Source organism: Drosophila santomea, chromosome 2L (genome assembly GCF_016746245.2).
Source record: "Drosophila santomea strain STO CAGO 1482 chromosome 2L, Prin_Dsan_1.1, whole genome shotgun sequence".
Classification (NCBI taxonomy): Eukaryota; Metazoa; Arthropoda; class Insecta; order Diptera; family Drosophilidae; genus Drosophila; species Drosophila santomea.
The window spans coordinates 7,289,065-7,305,900 of NC_053016.2; the positions used below are offsets into that span (position 1 = coordinate 7,289,065).

Here is a 16,836-nt window from a genome sequence, read left to right on the forward strand (position 1 = left end):
CTATTCGACGAAGTCTTTTATTCCCACGCCGAAAGTATTAACAAAGCACTTTTCTGCGTACTCCGCATGAATATAAATCCAGTTGCCTAGTTTTCTTCTTTTCCCGCTCGACGGTGCTCATTATCAACGCAGTCGGGGCGGAGTGGAAAATATATATTTTTATATACACATGATGAGCTCGATTTTCTTTTCATTCTCATTTTCATTTTCGTAATAGCGCTCTGACAATTTTCATGTGAACTGGCGACGATTTTTCACCGTCACTTTGCGGTGAGCAGAAGCAGAAGCAGGAGCAGAAGAAGGAGCAGGAGCAGGATGCAAGGACCTTCTGCTCGACATTTGGGGCTTTCGGGGAAACTATCCTCGCTGACTGTAAGGATTTCCCCACACAACAAGAGCTGGGCAGGAACTTAAGCAGGAAACAGGAAAAGCAACGTATCCAGCTTCTCTTACTTTTCGCCAACCTCTTTTTTGTACGTGACGTCTTTCTCTCGAGACGTCACTAGATTTATTGTATGCAAGTTATGTGTGTGTGTGTGTTTGCGAGTATCTGTGTGTGCCAGAACGAGTGTGGGTGCTGTTTGCACTTGTGTAGGTGTAAATATGCAAATCGGTTTTTTCGACACGCTGACGACTTTTGCACAGCAACTGAAATGTGCTTAAAATTTGCAAAATTGTAGTTCATTTTTATATTCCATCGAATAGTGTCCCTTTTTTTTCTGTTTGTTTCCCCTTTTCACCTTGACAATTGTCCTGGGGCCAGGATTGCTGCACACAGAATACAAACAGGGTTATTTTCCCCCCAACGACTACGTTTGATTTGGCTTCACCAGATTTTCCCAAATGCATCCATTTCTCATCGGTTTTCATGTCTTTTGTTTGCATTTCGGTTTTTTTTCTGCCTCTTGATGGGAGTTTGAGTGCCATTTTTCGCTTTGGTTTTCGGTTTATTGTCTGAAATTGTTGCCAGGTTCGTAAAATGGCAGTTAAAAAGAATCAGGCATTTCTGTGACCGCTTATCCTTTGTACCCTTTTCTCTAGTGGGTACTTCTGGCCGCATTCAACTAAGTAAACCAAGTGTTTATTTTATTTTATTTAGATTTTTCGTGATTTTACATAGCTTATTTTAATTAAGAATTATTTAATTTTAAATATTATATTATACCTATGTATATACCTTTTCGATTAAACTAAAAGACTCAAAGTAAAGAATTGTGAGAGTGTATTTAAACAAAAACAACTTTGTTATCCTTTCCTTATCCCTTTGGCCTCAGGTAAATTGCAATTCCAACGATTCAAACCCTTGCTTTGCGACTTAATTGAAAATTAAAAAGGTGCACATAAAAAATTAAAATTAATTTCGTGCCGTTTGACCAGACCATTCGACCTTATTGTTAGGCCAAACGCTTTTCGGATTTACTTGGCTAACCCACACTTAATTCGCTGGATAAAGTGGGCGAGTTCTGCACTGGCCATTTAACTTTTAAGCAGGCCTGATTAAAAAAAGCGCATACTAGGCCACACCGCTTTTTTGTGGCCAAGCTCGCTAACTTTTTTCGCCAGCACAGCGCTGAACTTGAACATTTTCATTGGGGACTGGGCGCAGAATTCCTAACTGGCAGCGCGTGTAAAATGGCCAACGAAAATTGCAGCTGCCAAGCAAACACATGCAGAAGCCGCATCCGCCACTTTCGCGAGTGCCAGTCCGGGGAACCCCAGCATCCGCACATCCGCGTGTCCGCATATCCGCACATCCGCTTCCCGCCCTTCGTCCTGGGATGCCTCATTTGGCGGCTCGTTGTGGCAAAGAGCTCCAAAAAAACAGAGTACAAAATGTGTGGACTGTAGTATACTGTGCTCTGCGCATTTAGAAATAAATAAGAACCAACGAATAGGAACAATTACATGTAACTAAAAAACTAAACCATACCTTAAGTCTCTGACTCATTAAAACTTTTGTCATTTTAAGGAAAAAGGAATTCATACTTCTTTGTTTAAGTCCCAAAAGAGATCAACATGCTCCTTATACGCTATAATATCATAACAAAGTACTTTGATCATACGCTTGTATTACATTAAAAAACATTACTGACTAACTTTAGATCCCGCATACCCACACCCATTGCGGGGTATCACCTGTAACAACGGGCGAGTTAGCAAAAATGTTTAAACAGCTGGTAAAATACAAAGGACATAAAGGGGCGTAGGTAAATTTATGGGGCGGGGTGTGGACCTGTCGCAACACAAAATCTGACGCCTAAACGCAGCTTAGCGATTAAAGCGCTTTTCAAACTTGGCCTCAGGGGGACTTTTAAGCGCCCAAAGCCGGCTAGCATTTCGTTTTCCCCTCCTGCCTCCCTCTCGCCATGTTTGTTTTGGCTGGAAGAACAGTGGCTCAAAGGGAGCTAATGCCCGGGTTAGTGTTAATTTCCCACCGAACTACAGCGACAAGTTTATTTTGGCCCGTTGTTTTGCCATCCACTGCATGCTTTGGGGCTACTGCGGTTGTGGATCGGCATTTCGCTGGGTGTTTTATTGGGAATAAATAGACACACGAGCGCTTAAAGTGTTCATATGAATTAAAAGTCCTGCGAAAGCGGATAATTCACGAAAGAGCTGCTGAAAAATCACATTAAATTAGGGATAAGAAACATATTTTTATCAATTATGTTATGTTAACAAACACAGTTAACGTTCTGATATCATGGATATATGTGGACTTCCATTTCCTTTCGCCACATTTCCCATTTCATTGGCACTGAACAAGTTGCTTTCCATTCTTACTGCTTTGCTTCGATCAATTTGTAATTTCCCCCCTTTCGATGGAACAAAAACGAGCTGCATAGTTTCGAATATTTTCCTTTTCCAGTGAAGAAGAAAAACTCCTCTACGAATGAAAAAACAAATGTAAAGCAAGTCACAGTCACAGCTTGCGACATTGCCAATGTTGTTGCTAAATTGTTAAATAAATCAAAATCCGAATCACAGCAACCAGACCCTCAAGCTAAGCTGGCACGCCAAGTGCCAATTGAAGGGGAATCACCGGGTAGATTGGGTGGTTTGGGTTGCTTTTGGGTGGTTTGGGTTGCTTTCGGGTGGTTTGGGTGGGTGGTGTTTTGCCAGATGGGCGGATGGGTGGTTGCAGTGGGAGGCGACTGTTATTGATGTGATTTTAATTGAGGCTTGTGTGTCGTGTCTGCTGCATGTTGCTGTCAGTGCTGCCTTCAGTGCCCCGATTCCCCCCATTGGCATTTGCACTGTCAGTTGTCCTGCCATTTGGCTCATAACGGAATTTTATTAGTTTTTCAGTTTTCAACACTTACCGGCAGTCGACGTGTGGGCCATGCAAATGGTCAGCATCAAAGCAGCCAGGCTGATGGACCCACGGATTCCCAGCAGATTCCCCAAATCCGTTCGCCTTCGACGACCTCGTCGCTGTTGGTTATTATTGCATTTTTTCGTAGACATCTGCAGTTCTGTTCCGGAATCCTTCCGATGAAATTCGAGGCATACTGTCGGCTGGAATGCCTCCGAATGCTTTTCTGTTCTGTGCATTTCTGCAACTGCAAGGAAATCGCAATTGGTAATTATTAGTTAAACTTTAATTATTAAACTTGAATTTATTGGGTAAGTGCCACGCATTGTCAAACTTATATTGATTTTACGTAATTTATGCAAAGTCTGCTGCATCAGCCAAAAAGTTTCAGTATGAAAAAATGTCAGACCAATTTGCTACAAGATGCTGGGGAAAGTTTTTAAGGAAAAGGAAGAGAGTTCAAGTATTAATTGAAAAAAAGTCAATTGGAATGTGCAACGTGCTAGTAAGACTTGACAACTGACCCCGAAATTAAAATTTAAGAGGAAGCTCCACATAATTTATGACACATTTAAACATCATAATATGGTGGAATTACTTTAAATGTTGGTAAGCTTTTAAATTGAGTTTCTTCACTTTGAGTTATTATTAAATCAACTTTGTTAAAACAGCACAAAGCACACATTAATTTAAACGATTCAAGCTTCAGCCAATCGAAACCGAAAAATTAGCATCCATCCGCCAACTTTTCGCATTCTTAACAGCGTTTGGCTAACACAATAAAGATGTGAAATATTTTATGATAAGTGATTTATATCGAACATGCCATGAATATTTCATGCCAACATAATTTGGTTAACGGTTAACATTTTCAGCTGCCCGAGGTATGCGAAATGCCTAATTTGATAAAACGCTTTACTTTCAATCAGATTGGACACGCATAAAATTACAAGAATTTGACATTTGTCAGCCAAAAATTAGCCGGAGAATTCGGCTTTATGCAAATTAACGAAGAGCGTATTCGCCAGATACATCGCATACATCAGATAAATACAATCTATTAGTGCGCAACTGAAAACTGTGAAGCGAATTCCGGCAACGGCTAGAACAATGCAAAATGCTGTTCAATTTGAGGTATATTAAATATTAATTAGTGTGGCGTGTGCATAAAAGTTAATTCATGTTTTTTACGCCCTAGGTGTTAATAATTAATCGGCATGAGTTGTTTTTTTTGCCCACTGGCGCCCTGTCTTTTATGTCTGGGCGTTGAAAGTAGCTGTTGATTTACGGATAATTAAGCAGATTGTAAATTTATGCAAATAAATAAATATTTTATCAATCAGGGTGTGTGAATTAAAGTGGAAATGTATCAATCCATCAGCTGCACATTACCCATTAAATGATAGTTATTTTAAACGATTATTTGTTGGCAGCTTAAATATATATCTTTTTACTAATCACATATTCCGAGAGTTCAATGTGTCATTTGATTATTGATTTACATGGCAATGTTTCATTTCTTAATTCAACTGCTCTCGGCTCACATACATTTTTTTCCAAAAATTTCACTTGTCTGCCAAATCTTAGATATTTAAATTAGTATTGTCGAAATTTGCTTCAACGAATAATTTGTGAATATGTCTAGGAACTATGGTAGGTTGTGTTTTTCTGTGTTCTCTGTGTTTTTTATATTTACATTATATTTATTTATATTTTGAATATTTTTTTAAGGACCTGGACCTGGAGCTTACATGCTACCCAGCAGTTTCGGACAGAAAGGACCGCAGTTCTCCTTCGGCCGCAGAATAGATCGCCGTAGAGATGAGAAACCTGGACCGGGTCCTGCTGCTTATAAGGTGGATAAGGTGACTCGCTACGGAAACTCGGAGGGACCACAGTTCTCCATGTACGTTAGGAACGCCAAGATGAAGCCCCTTCCCATTCGATTCTCTTGAAGATTCGATTCTGATTCGATTGAGTGACCAAGTAAAATCTAATAAGCAGCTTCAAATATATTCGATGTTGTGATATACATAGTGGTAATTTAATTATATTTATAGTGAGAGAAAATATTTATATAGAAGCTTTGAACACATCCTTTAGCTGGTTGTCCACTCGATGCGCCCGCATTGAATTTCCAATTTTCCTCAATTAATGCCCAAGACATTGATGCACAAATTGCATTCAAATCGATGCCATGGCAACGGGCATTGCTAATCGCCCTTAACTCTGCAATTAATTCGATGACACATTCATTTCGAATGCAAATCGATGGCAAGGATGGGAAATCGGGAAATGGTAATAATGACAGTCTGCGGTGGCTGGTGGCATGAGAATTGATACACAATGCGGCGACAACCACTTGTTGGACCTGTTGCAAGAGCCTTTGGCCAGGACACTTCACTTCACTTCAGGACGAGGGCTTAGATGAGGGCACTTGAGCTGTTTGCCGGCTTTGTGGTGGACTGGAGGACTGGTGGACTGGTGGAACTGTAATGAAGCCGCCGGCCGAGCTCTTAAGTAACTCACTTTGCAGTCCAGTCCAGGCCAGTCGTCCACTGAGTGACTGAACCGCGCCGAAGGAGCAGCTTCTGGCATCTAAGCGAAAGCCTGTTATTTTCCTCGCTGCCTGTAATAATCACACAGTAAACAGGCAGTGGTAGAAAGACTTGCCTGGGCTGGGGATGTGCTGGTTACACTGAGAAATATTTCCGTTTGTTGGTTATTATCTACATACATGTAAAAACAGCATGAAATAAGAAGTAGTATCCAAGCTAAACGCACTTTATATGGAATAATATCCATAATTCAAAAAAGAGGACACGCATATTTCTGATCTTGCCATATAGACATGATAATTAAAATGCATAATTTTTAATGAATGCATTTATCTTTTCAGCTTGATTTCACCTTCGCATTTGAATACATTTTGGGGCAAAGTTAATTGCCACATTTCATAAATCTTAGTATTACAAAAGAAGGGTATTTTCTCTCCATGCACTGGACTTCGGCGTGGGAATGGCCAACAGAAAGCCAAAGAAAGGAAAGGGCTTTGGACTAACTGAGTCCGCCAGAAGAGAATACCCCTCCTGCACCTCCTTCTCCGCCCATCTGACCAGTTGTAATTGCAACGTCAACGTAAATGCATGGCACATGCAGCAGCGACTCAGGAATTTCACGGATGTGCGATGTGCGTGCATTTTGCAGATGCTCGAGCTGACCGCCGCTTGGACATCACGTATTCGCACAGACACTCGGACGCACCGACAACGGACCGCATTTGATTGCATTTTCGCTGCTCCAGGACGCGGATGAGCCCAGGGGGGGCAGGAGGAGTAGCTCGGGAACTCTGGCACTTGGGAACTGGGAACTGGAAGCCCTGCCCTCGATCCACTCCTCCTGCCCAAGATTTATCTGTGCGCGTTTATTTTAATGTTACGTTCTGGAATCTTTGCTCATTTTTGCCTGCCGCATACCCTTTATCAAAGGTATTCTACCTGGTGGCCAGAATTGGTGAAATCAATTCTTCTCTTCTTTAAGGATCAATTTTATATTGAAATCTCAGATTTGCAATCTCAGAAATTGAAAAAATGTTTAAATAGTTTTTATCAAAGCAAAAGTTTTATAACAAAAATGTTAATAGAAGATGCCATGTATTGTGAAGTCTTAAGAGCCTAGTGAAAATATCAATCGCCTGCAATTCAAGCTATTAATTGAGTGTCTAGCACTCTTTTGAAGTGCATCTAATCTTCGCCAGACGGACGTCCGACTGGGTTTTTGGTCTGCTTAAGCAGCCTCTTTCGATGCATTGCCCATTGGCTGGATGTCTTTGTGTTTATGGAGCCATGTCCGCAGGTTGCCATCTTCATCTGGCCATCAGCAGCAGCACCATCATCATCATCATCAACCGAATCACAAGAAGCAGGAGCAGGAGCAGAAGCTGATGCAGAAGCTGCATCCTCGATGGCGTGCCATTCCTGAACGTGGTACGTTGACCGCTCGGAATGTTGATTCATCTTCTTGGGCATAACTGGTGCCAGTTTGCACGGACTACTCTCTGTTTTATTTTCCTATTTGCACAACTCCACTTGCTCTTTTATGTCAATCAGCAGTTTGGCATCCAGCTCCTTGGCCGGCTTGGCTACGCGTTTATGGGCCATCATCATGGTCATCGGGCCGGTTGGAAAATGGTTGCGTCTATTTTTAGTGGGGCACATGCGTCGCTTTCGCCTGCTCTATTCTATTCCTGACCACCACCACCACCACACCAGTCGCCACTCGACTCTACTCGTTCAGTATGTTAGATCCCCAGGCGGGTCTCTATTATTCCCATAATAAGCGAAGATTGCCCTTAAGTGGCTGCTGGCGGGGATTGGGCGCGTACTCGCAATGCATTCTTCTTTATTTTTAGCACGATCTCGGCCTGTCTGGGTCTGTTACATGAATAATTGCCAGTTAGGTTGCCGGGCCCACATGATCGCCGTGGATCGTAAATGGACATAGAACTTAATTGCATTTAAATGCCGGCAGGTGTGGTTACTGGACATAGTTAGCCCATAAAAATCTGGCAAATGAAAGGCTTCGGAAGTTACAACTGCGTTGCAAACCAATACAATTCATTGGAACCAATTATTGTAGGGAATTATTTAAAATAGGACTGCACAAAATGCTTCCATGTTCTACGAATTAAAAGGAAATCTTAAATTCTATAACAACTTCTGAACGTTTTGATACAGAACCATAGACTTCTATAATATAAATTTGGCCATATTCAGGGAAAATCCTAAGCAAAAATTATGCACGACTTGCCAGCCTTTGCTTAATATTCGTACCACCGGAATCCAATCGGCTGACTGTCATTAGCAATTCGGGCAATCAATGAAACACTTTTGGCCAAACAAAACGTATTCGTAACAAAAGATAATGTTAATTTGACAGCCCCCGGCAATTGATTCCCAGCCAACTGACAAACGCACATGCCCGTTGATTGAAGGGTCATTACAGGGTTAAAGGAAGTTGGTAGCAGCGGTCTGACCTCACACGCATTTGGATTTATTTATGCCATTTCCGATTTTAATTGATATTACTGAATTGGGCTTTTGTGTTTTTGGTATAACCTCCCCTTGATAAACCATAATCGACCCTGTTCCACGCACGTGACTTGTTTAAGTTATAGCTTAAAATGTAATTTCGCCTATTTAATGTGCTTGCCAGAATTGGGAAAAATTGCGAGTTAATCACAACAAATAAAACCATTAATATGAAATCATTTAATTTCGTTGTCTGACCCACTTAGCTTGTGGAAACATCGAGAACCTCATTTTCGCCATACTCGTCTTATTCAGCTTTTTGAGTTAACTTTAAACGGTTACCTTAACTTTGCTCATCCGAAAGAATCCCCCCATAAAGCTGCAGTAAGTCATCGTCGGTCAGCTTAAACTAAGCTATCGCATTAAAAGTTTTCAGGAATTTAAGACCATTTAATGTGAGTCAAAAAGTCAATAAACCCAAGCGCTCGACTTCTTCCTGCTGCCCAGCGAAAAATAAACCAAAAAACAAGAGAACCCAAAAAAAAAGCAAGACAAGAAAACAAAAGTGGAGCAACAAAAACCTGTCACGTTCGACAAAAGTGCATTCACATTTTGAAAGTCAAAGCGGGAGAGCGGAGTTTTAATGTATCTTCGATGAAGCAACCACCCTGGTTCCGCCACCAGATTCAGATACATTTCTATCTTAAAGCCGCATCCCGACAACTTTCGTCGTGGGCCCAAGACAAATTCGGCCAATTTCTTCATTATGCGTTGAGGTTTTCTGGTTTTGGGTCTGCGGACTGGGTCTTGATTTTCTTGGCCACCTCCCTTCTCTTGGGGTTCTTTCTCGGCTGTCTGGATGTCTGACTGCTGTCGCCTGTCATCAGGTGAAAGGCAAATAAAACGTCAATTTGTATCGCCAGTTGTGTCCTTTTCATATTATTCATATGCACATTACACATTCTGAATTTATTCATGCCGCTGGAGCAGCCTTTTTGTGTCAATAATCATTTACATGTTTATCTAATTTGGGAGGCTTTTCCCGTCGCCCTTTTATGGCCGCAGCTTCAACTTGAACTTGGGGTGAAATTGCGATTCGTGGGAATTCAATTATAGCCGGCCAATGTGGGCCACGGCACAGATACACAGATTTCGGACTTCAGATACTTTCGCAGTGCACTACTTTTTTCATTCCGGACGCAACTTCCTCTGAACTTGTTACCAGGCCAAAAAACGAGTTGATGGCCAAGCCGCAAAAATGTGCAGTGCAAGTTGTAAAGCGGCCAATAACTAAAATACACAAAACCAAAATAAATAAAAACGCAAATACGAAACAAAATCAAGCGACCCAATGCCAACGAAACGAGCAACTTTGTTGCCGCCTGTCATCGACGGCAGAGCAAGTGTTATGGCAGCAATTATTGTGGTTTCCGTATGCGAATTTTCATTTTGACAGGCCAAAGGACGAGGCTTGCAGGATGTGTGCGAAATTTCCTGAATAATTCTTGACGGGCAGGATGCACACAGCGCTTGGAATCGATAAAGTTTATTTCACAGCACGGATGGGAGGAGGTAAAATAAATAGAGCCATGGGGGATGTGACAGGACACAAGGCATTTTTAAGGACAAAACTTTAAAAATTCTTGTAAATATTGGGGAATGGATAACACAATGGCTACAATCATAGGGGAAGGGTAAGAGGTACATTTATGTGGTGTAAATTTTATAAGTTGCTCAATTTTTATAGTTAGATACTCGGGTGGTAAGGCTGTTAGTGCTGCTGCCATAGAAATAATATTCAAAGCTAGCTCAGAACATGCTGAAATGGCCAACTAATTTTCAAACCAAGAAAGCACAATTTCCGGAGCACCCTTTCCTACTTAGTTGCTTTTGACTATTTGACGCAGCTACCCTTTAACCGAAGACAATGACTCCATTTTGGAGTGCGCCTGTGTCAGCGCCACGTTTCGTTCTTGACATTTTGTTTAAAATGTGTGCTCTGCATTTTGCGACTAGCCGCAACATCGCCAACCGGGGGGCTTCAATAGTCGAAAGCCAAAAGCGGCGGCAAGTTGGCAAGACGAAAGGCCAAGAGGGCTGTCCAATTTGGCTTACATGTGCCAGCCGAATCCGTGGGTCGTTCACTTCGTCTTCAGTTCAGCTCAGCTCAGTTTGGGGCGGGCTGTCTAAACGCCTTCAAATTTGCGCTGATTTGACACAAAAATGTGATGTAAAGTAGTCACCGCCTCAAAATGCAAATTGTGCATGAATATTTACCCCTCTTCCGACCGCCTGCCGTCAAAGGTTTTTGTTTACGCTTGTTTTGCTGTAACTACGATTTTGGACACGGGTAGCGGATAGCGATAAGGTGAAGGATGACGGGGTTTTGGGGCAGCTCGAAAGTTTTCCTGCTCCCTGTTATAAATTTCGTATCCAGCAGATACTTACAACAGCTTTGTGGCACTTCGCCTACATGTGGATACTATGGCAACAAAAGGGGAGCAAAAAACACCGAAAATCAACAACTTGCCATGCAGAGAATTTACTTGGAACCAAGTTTCTGCAGGCGAAACTTTATGGCAAGTAATGATTGTCAAAAGAATTTTTAGCTACTTTCGATAGCAGGCGAAATTACTTTTAACTTACAGAATTATATGATTAATTTGTTGGTTATCGTCAGGTTACTACACTGTGTGGCCAGTATTTCTCGAACTCGGTGTTCGCCTGTCAGGAAATAGCGCAGTTGTGTTCTGACCCTTATCGCAAAGTATATTTTATGCATTCGGTCGACATTGATTAACCAAAATATCACGCCTTAGCGCTAATTGAGCATTTAGCTTAATGGGAATTCATAAATAGCCCGAAAACCCTCATAAAGTCGAGACGAAACAAGTCTGCCCAGACGAAAAGGTTGTATTTGCGGCTTTATAGTGCCGGTGATTAATGCCGGCAATAAATAGTATTGCCGAGAAAAAACCCGAAACTAAATACGGATGAGTCAAAATGGGGCTGGACAAACACAGCCCAGTTCGTCCGATCGATATTCAATATCATTTCAAAATGAGGCCGCCGCCACATGCGAAATGATTTTTACACACGCCTCGAAATTGTTGAGGGCACCTGGGCGATTTTCAATATTTGTGCTTCCGAAAGCAAATTAATTAAAACTACACGTACGAAGGTTGATGGGCGCACATATTGAATTATTTTTGGCATTTGTGGCATTTTCAATGCTGTCTAAATGGCGCCACACATTCGTGTAATTTGATGCGCATTTTTGGCAGAATTACTTCGCTCAGATCGAAATGATCTAAGCCCAAAAATTTCCAAAAATAATATGTTTGCATGCCCATCTTTTTTCAACCGATAAAATGTTGATGTTTTGTTATGATTTTTGGCTCGAGCAAAAATACGGAAACAGGTTTCGCCCAAAAAAAATATAAACAAAGCCCTGCTCAAGTCACTTGTGAAATTTGTTTCGTTGAGTTCATGTGGTGCCCATGCATTTGTGTATTCATGAATTTCTACCGAAACTGAATAAATCTTCTTTAAAGTCCCTTCTGCAGAATTTTTGCATCGGCTCCGCAGGTTTTTCCTCCCGACTCTCTTAAAAAATATTTTAAATGAGTCAGCTAAAAAACACATCAAGTTGCGACCGGAAATTGAAAGACGATGGTTAAGTCATCTTGAACAAATTTAGCAAAAACACTCACAGGTATTTGCACTGTTTACCTTGTCGAGGGGCAATATGTTTTAAGATATAAACGACACTCGTTTCAGGGTTCCATTGCAATCTTAAATGTAAACCAATGAACTTTTAATAAAGTAAGCAAACAAATAAATTTTATTTATCCGGGCACAGGCATATCGGTTGATTCTTAGACGCCATTAGTGTTATAAGTTATTTATTTTCCTATCATTAAAAGTTTTTTGTATTTATTTACCTTACTTTTTTTGGCAAAGAACTGTCAAAGGAAAAAGTTCAATATATGACGTTTATTGAAATTCAGTAAATTCATTCGAATGTTCAGATGAATCGGGCAACTGGGTATTTTTCAAAGCCAATGGTGACGTAGGAAAAAATAAAATATGAATTCGTTTCCTGGTAACGAATGTGCAACAAATTAATTGATTTAATACAGAGTCAGCGAAAAAAAAATACACTCGAGTGTAAAATCATTTCTGCCTTATTTATTTACGAGGCTTAAATGCTCATGGCAATTTTATGTTTTCACTTTTTATGAAGTGCGTGGCAATTAAACGAAAATCATATGTGGGGGTAGTAACACCGACTTGGTTAATCTGCTGCATTTTTGCCGGTTTTTTGTTTTTTTTCTTTCCTTTTTTTTGATGGATCCACGGGCTTTGAGCCACTGGAAGACTTTGTACGTAAGAGGCTTAAGTCTTTGAAAAATGTTCATTATTATTTAGCCATGCAAGCCATGTATCTCCTATGCCACGCAATATTTGCAAAAAATAAAAAACAAAAAAATACAAAATCCAAATAAAAAAACAGATTGAAAAAAATGGGTAGACGAAGGCGAAGGCAATTCAAATTCAACACATTTTGCGTTTCATTCATAAAAATTCACAAATATTTTTTGGCTATATATTGGAGATATGCGCGATTTTGGTTTTATTGTCTGTCTGCACTACTTTAAATGGGTCCACGTGCCGAATTCGTGGGCGCCGGAGGGCGGTGGGCAGTGGGCGGGGCTCAAGTGCCCCTCTTCTGCAAAATTGGTAATGAGCATTGTTAAAATGCGCTAAGTGATTTTTTGCACTTTGCGACTTCTTCGCTGTCGCCTCGTCTTGGCCGTTTTGCAAGCCATTTGTGGTTGGTTTGTTTGGCTTGGTTGCCTTTTAGTATTTGCCTATGAATGAAGTGGCTATATCTAAAGTGGCAACAGCTATGTGCTAGCCATATATTTTCATTCATTTCTTGAGCTTCCTTGTGGCGGCTTCACTTTGCAGCAGGCAGCAGGAAGTCCCAGTTTAGTTGGCAAAATACTGATGGTTGGCATATGCAGATGGCAAATAACTTTATTAGGCACCCAGAAAATATGCCTAGTGAATATGCTTAAGAACAAAAATGTCTCCCCCTTCGCACTTACCACTCTAAAATTCCCTAGTTAACACATCTACATACAGTTGACAAGCTGGCTAGCTGGCTAGCTGCCTTTGCGCACGTGAAAGATATGTGGTGGGGTAAAAATAAAATAATACATCGTCGAACTATCATCAGCACGCGATTTCGTCAGAGCATATGGCTTAATCTCACGTAACAGAAATTATTCTATAATAATTCTCAACGTTCTACGCGGTCGGACAAAAGATTTCGCATGCATTTAGTTGAATGATTTATACCTCTATTCGTAAATACGTACATACGAACTTCGAGCACTCACAATTCATCTAAATGGCCATCCTTAACCTTGAACCTCGGGCGCATTAGAGAGCCAAAGTTAATAATTTAAATCAACTAATTGCGGCCTTAATAGGCGAATTTATTTACGGCTGACTTTGGGGCGCATGACCGACAACACCACCGACAACAAGATGCGAAAATTTCTATAATCGGCAAGAAGCGACGCTTAATTTGCAATGAATCCCCAGAAGCCGCACAAATGAATGTGCCAAAAATTGAGGAACAAGATTTCAATACAATGCCGTCTGAATTAACACGCTATAGAAGCTGTCAGAAAAGAAAAAAAAAACGGGAAAAAAATATACGAGTAGGAAAAGGAGAAAAAACCCACAAGAAAAGTTCACAAGCCACGGCTAAAAGGCAGACACGCGTGGCTTGCCATTTGTTTATTGTTGATTTACTCGCTTTATTTTCGTGGTAGCTGGTAGTTGGTAGCTGGATAGCCCAGCGACAATGCCATTAAGCTTAATGTTTATTATCTATACAGCAAGCCTACATGAAACTGGGCGAACAAAAAAATACAGTGACGACTAGCAATGTATGTAGCAATGAACCTTGTAAGGTCTGGGCTGCTGTCAAATGGCTTTATTTCATCTGCCACACACATCAGTTGCAGCAGCAGAGTCGCTCATACATTATGAATACATTTCAAACACCTGTAATCGTAAAAATCAGCACTTAGTCACCACCGCCGCCGCTGCCGCCTCTCAAAATCCAAACAATTTGTGAACGCCAAAAAGTACACAGAAATAAAGAGCAATACCTAACAATAATGGTACATAGTTCAGGAGCATTTCAATTGTTTGCCATCGGGGGTATTGAACAGGTAATTGAACTATGTATAAAAACAATCGCAAAGAAACATCATCCTTCACTTACTGCGAATTAACCATACGATTTGTTCAAACAGCTTCGTCGATTTCACAGGAAATGTGGGTAAACATATTTCAAGTATTTCTTTGAAATGTGATCTGCTAAATTTGTTCAGCTCTTAAACAAATTATATTTTCAACAATTTGTGTTCACTAGAATTTTCTTTCATTTATAAGTTCGCTGATCTATTAAGGTTTTTTGTCTCAGTTTTTAGTTTTAACTTGGCAGTTTGCCTACGTAAATCAGCCATCATTTATTTTTCACTTTCAGCTTGCCTTTGTTCTTTTAAGAATTTACCTTTAATGTTTGTTGGAATATTTCCAAAAACTATCCTGTGAATAATATAATATTCTACTTGAGCACCTGCAATTGGCTATATTTCCTTGGCTATGGCAGCAAAACTGAATATTTACGGCGCGTAAATATTTTGGCGCATTTTCCCCCGCTTCGCTGGCCTGAAAATCACCAAGCAAACCCTTCTTGTTCAATAATTTCACTCTTGGCAACCGACTATCAACAACCTTTGCATTATTTTTGTTGCCACTGCAATATATTATTACTAAAAGTGTCCCCTGCCTTGTTGTACAAACTTGGCCACATATGGCCCATATCGACTTGCACATGCAGACACTTACGTTTTGGGCCGAAATGAATATTTCGCGCTTTTTCGATTTGAGGCGCGCGATGGGCGCAAAGAAATATTTTCTGATTAGCGTCGAGCTGGTGGTGTTGCTATTGCTGCTGCTCTTTAGACGGTTTTTGCCTCGCTTTTGGCCTTACCCACGTTTCTTGCCGTTTTCTTTTGCGTTTTTACTACTTTTTTTTCTTTGTTTTTTTTTTTTTGAATATATATTTTACATATATGTTATGTTTTAGTGGTTTTCCAATTTCTTATTCACTTCATGTCTGCGCCCGCACACAGTCGCACAGTCGGACACTCAACGACGCAGTGGGTTCACCGTAGGCAGTACGCACTGTAACTTATGTGAGCTTTCTGCTGCCTTTGGCCGATTTTCGATTTTCAACCGCGACGTCAACGTTGAGCGCTCGAAATCTCGTTACTAACTAAAATAAACGAAGCGCGGCCCGACAAAAAAATCGACATCAGAGTGGCGATGTTTGCCTTTTGTTGTTGCAGCCGTCGGCGGTAACCAAGCTCGCTCGCACACCTGCCCATCCCCGCCCCAACCAGCCCCAACCCGCCACGCCCCCTCATGCACGCCCCGTCTTCGAACGGCGGCAAGTTCAAGTCGCAATGTTAGGCTTGAACGGCGATGGCGGATCAGCTCATTTCTAGCCAGCATTTTTTTGGGAGAAAAACGAATGTTCAGCAATTTAATAAAATATTATATTAATTTTGAAAATATTTGTTAAGAGCTGAGTTATATTTTGCAAATAGAAAAATGTTTTTTTCATTGCATAATTTAAAATTACTTACAATGTTCTAATAAGAAGAGTGGTTCAACTCATAGAGTTTTACTCTCTTGCGACCAAGTTCACTATTAATGTAATAAATAAAATGTAATAATGAAATTTCTTTAAAAACAAATGTGAAATAATTTTTTAAAGCACAGGCTTAGCTCGTTTATAGCCATTTTATGGCCAGGTATAATATCTCTGAGCTTGAGCCGCCTGAGTCGGCGCTGATTTAAGTTCGAAGCGAACTTAGGATCGAAGGCAAAACTTGCGAGCCGGCAAAAGTGAACTTGCGTGTTGCTGGATTGTGCGCAACATGTTGCTTCCGCTGGGAATTTCTTAGTGCCAATATACAAATTTAAATTGGAATGACTAATGAAAAAAATTGTTTACTCGATTTCTTCAACCTTCATTCTTCCCATTTGGGTAACCTAACTCAGAAAAATATTTTGTTTGTTAGCCAATTCGGAATCAGGCCTTTGCCGGAGGCATTCTTTAAACTTGCTGAGTCGTCCTGTGATTACCAGAAATTCCAATTTCGTCGCTGAGCTCGACTTTGCACCTCTGTGCACTCAGCAGACAGCTCTTTGGAGTGAATCCCACCAATTTTGTTGCCAACGGCAAGCGAAGCTGCCCCATGACGTCTAATTTTTCCCGAACTCGTTTGCTTACTCACACACGAAATTATGCCAGGAATGTTGGTGGGACCCGCGGCATCTGAACGGTGGTTGTTGTGAGCGTCTTAGGTTGCCTTAGGCTGAACGTCGGTAGAT

General features: G+C 40.9%; 2 protein-coding genes across 2 annotated transcripts in view; one reads left to right on the forward strand and one right to left on the reverse strand.

The window, feature by feature from the left end:
- The window catches only part of LOC120457324 (cell wall adhesin EAP1), a 29,665-nt gene extending 13,941 nt beyond the window's left edge, over positions 1-15,724 (reverse strand). The window contains exons 1-2 of the mRNA XM_039644831.2: positions 15,283-15,724; positions 3,324-3,563 (exon numbers count right to left, since the gene is read on the reverse strand). Coding sequence (XP_039500765.1) covers positions 3,324-3,555 — 232 coding nt within the window. The 5' untranslated portion in view covers positions 3,556-3,563; positions 15,283-15,724. The remainder of the gene's footprint in view (positions 1-3,323; positions 3,564-15,282) is intronic.
- On the forward strand, positions 4,810-5,348 carry LOC120457332 (outer dense fiber protein 3-like protein 2). The gene is made up of 2 exons (XM_039644841.2): positions 4,810-4,969; positions 5,048-5,348. The coding sequence occupies exons 1-2, from the start codon at positions 4,954-4,956 to the stop codon at positions 5,269-5,271; spliced, it is 240 nt and encodes a 79-aa protein (XP_039500775.1). The 5' UTR covers positions 4,810-4,953; the 3' UTR covers positions 5,272-5,348.
- Positions 15,725-16,836: the final 1,112 nt, after the last annotated feature.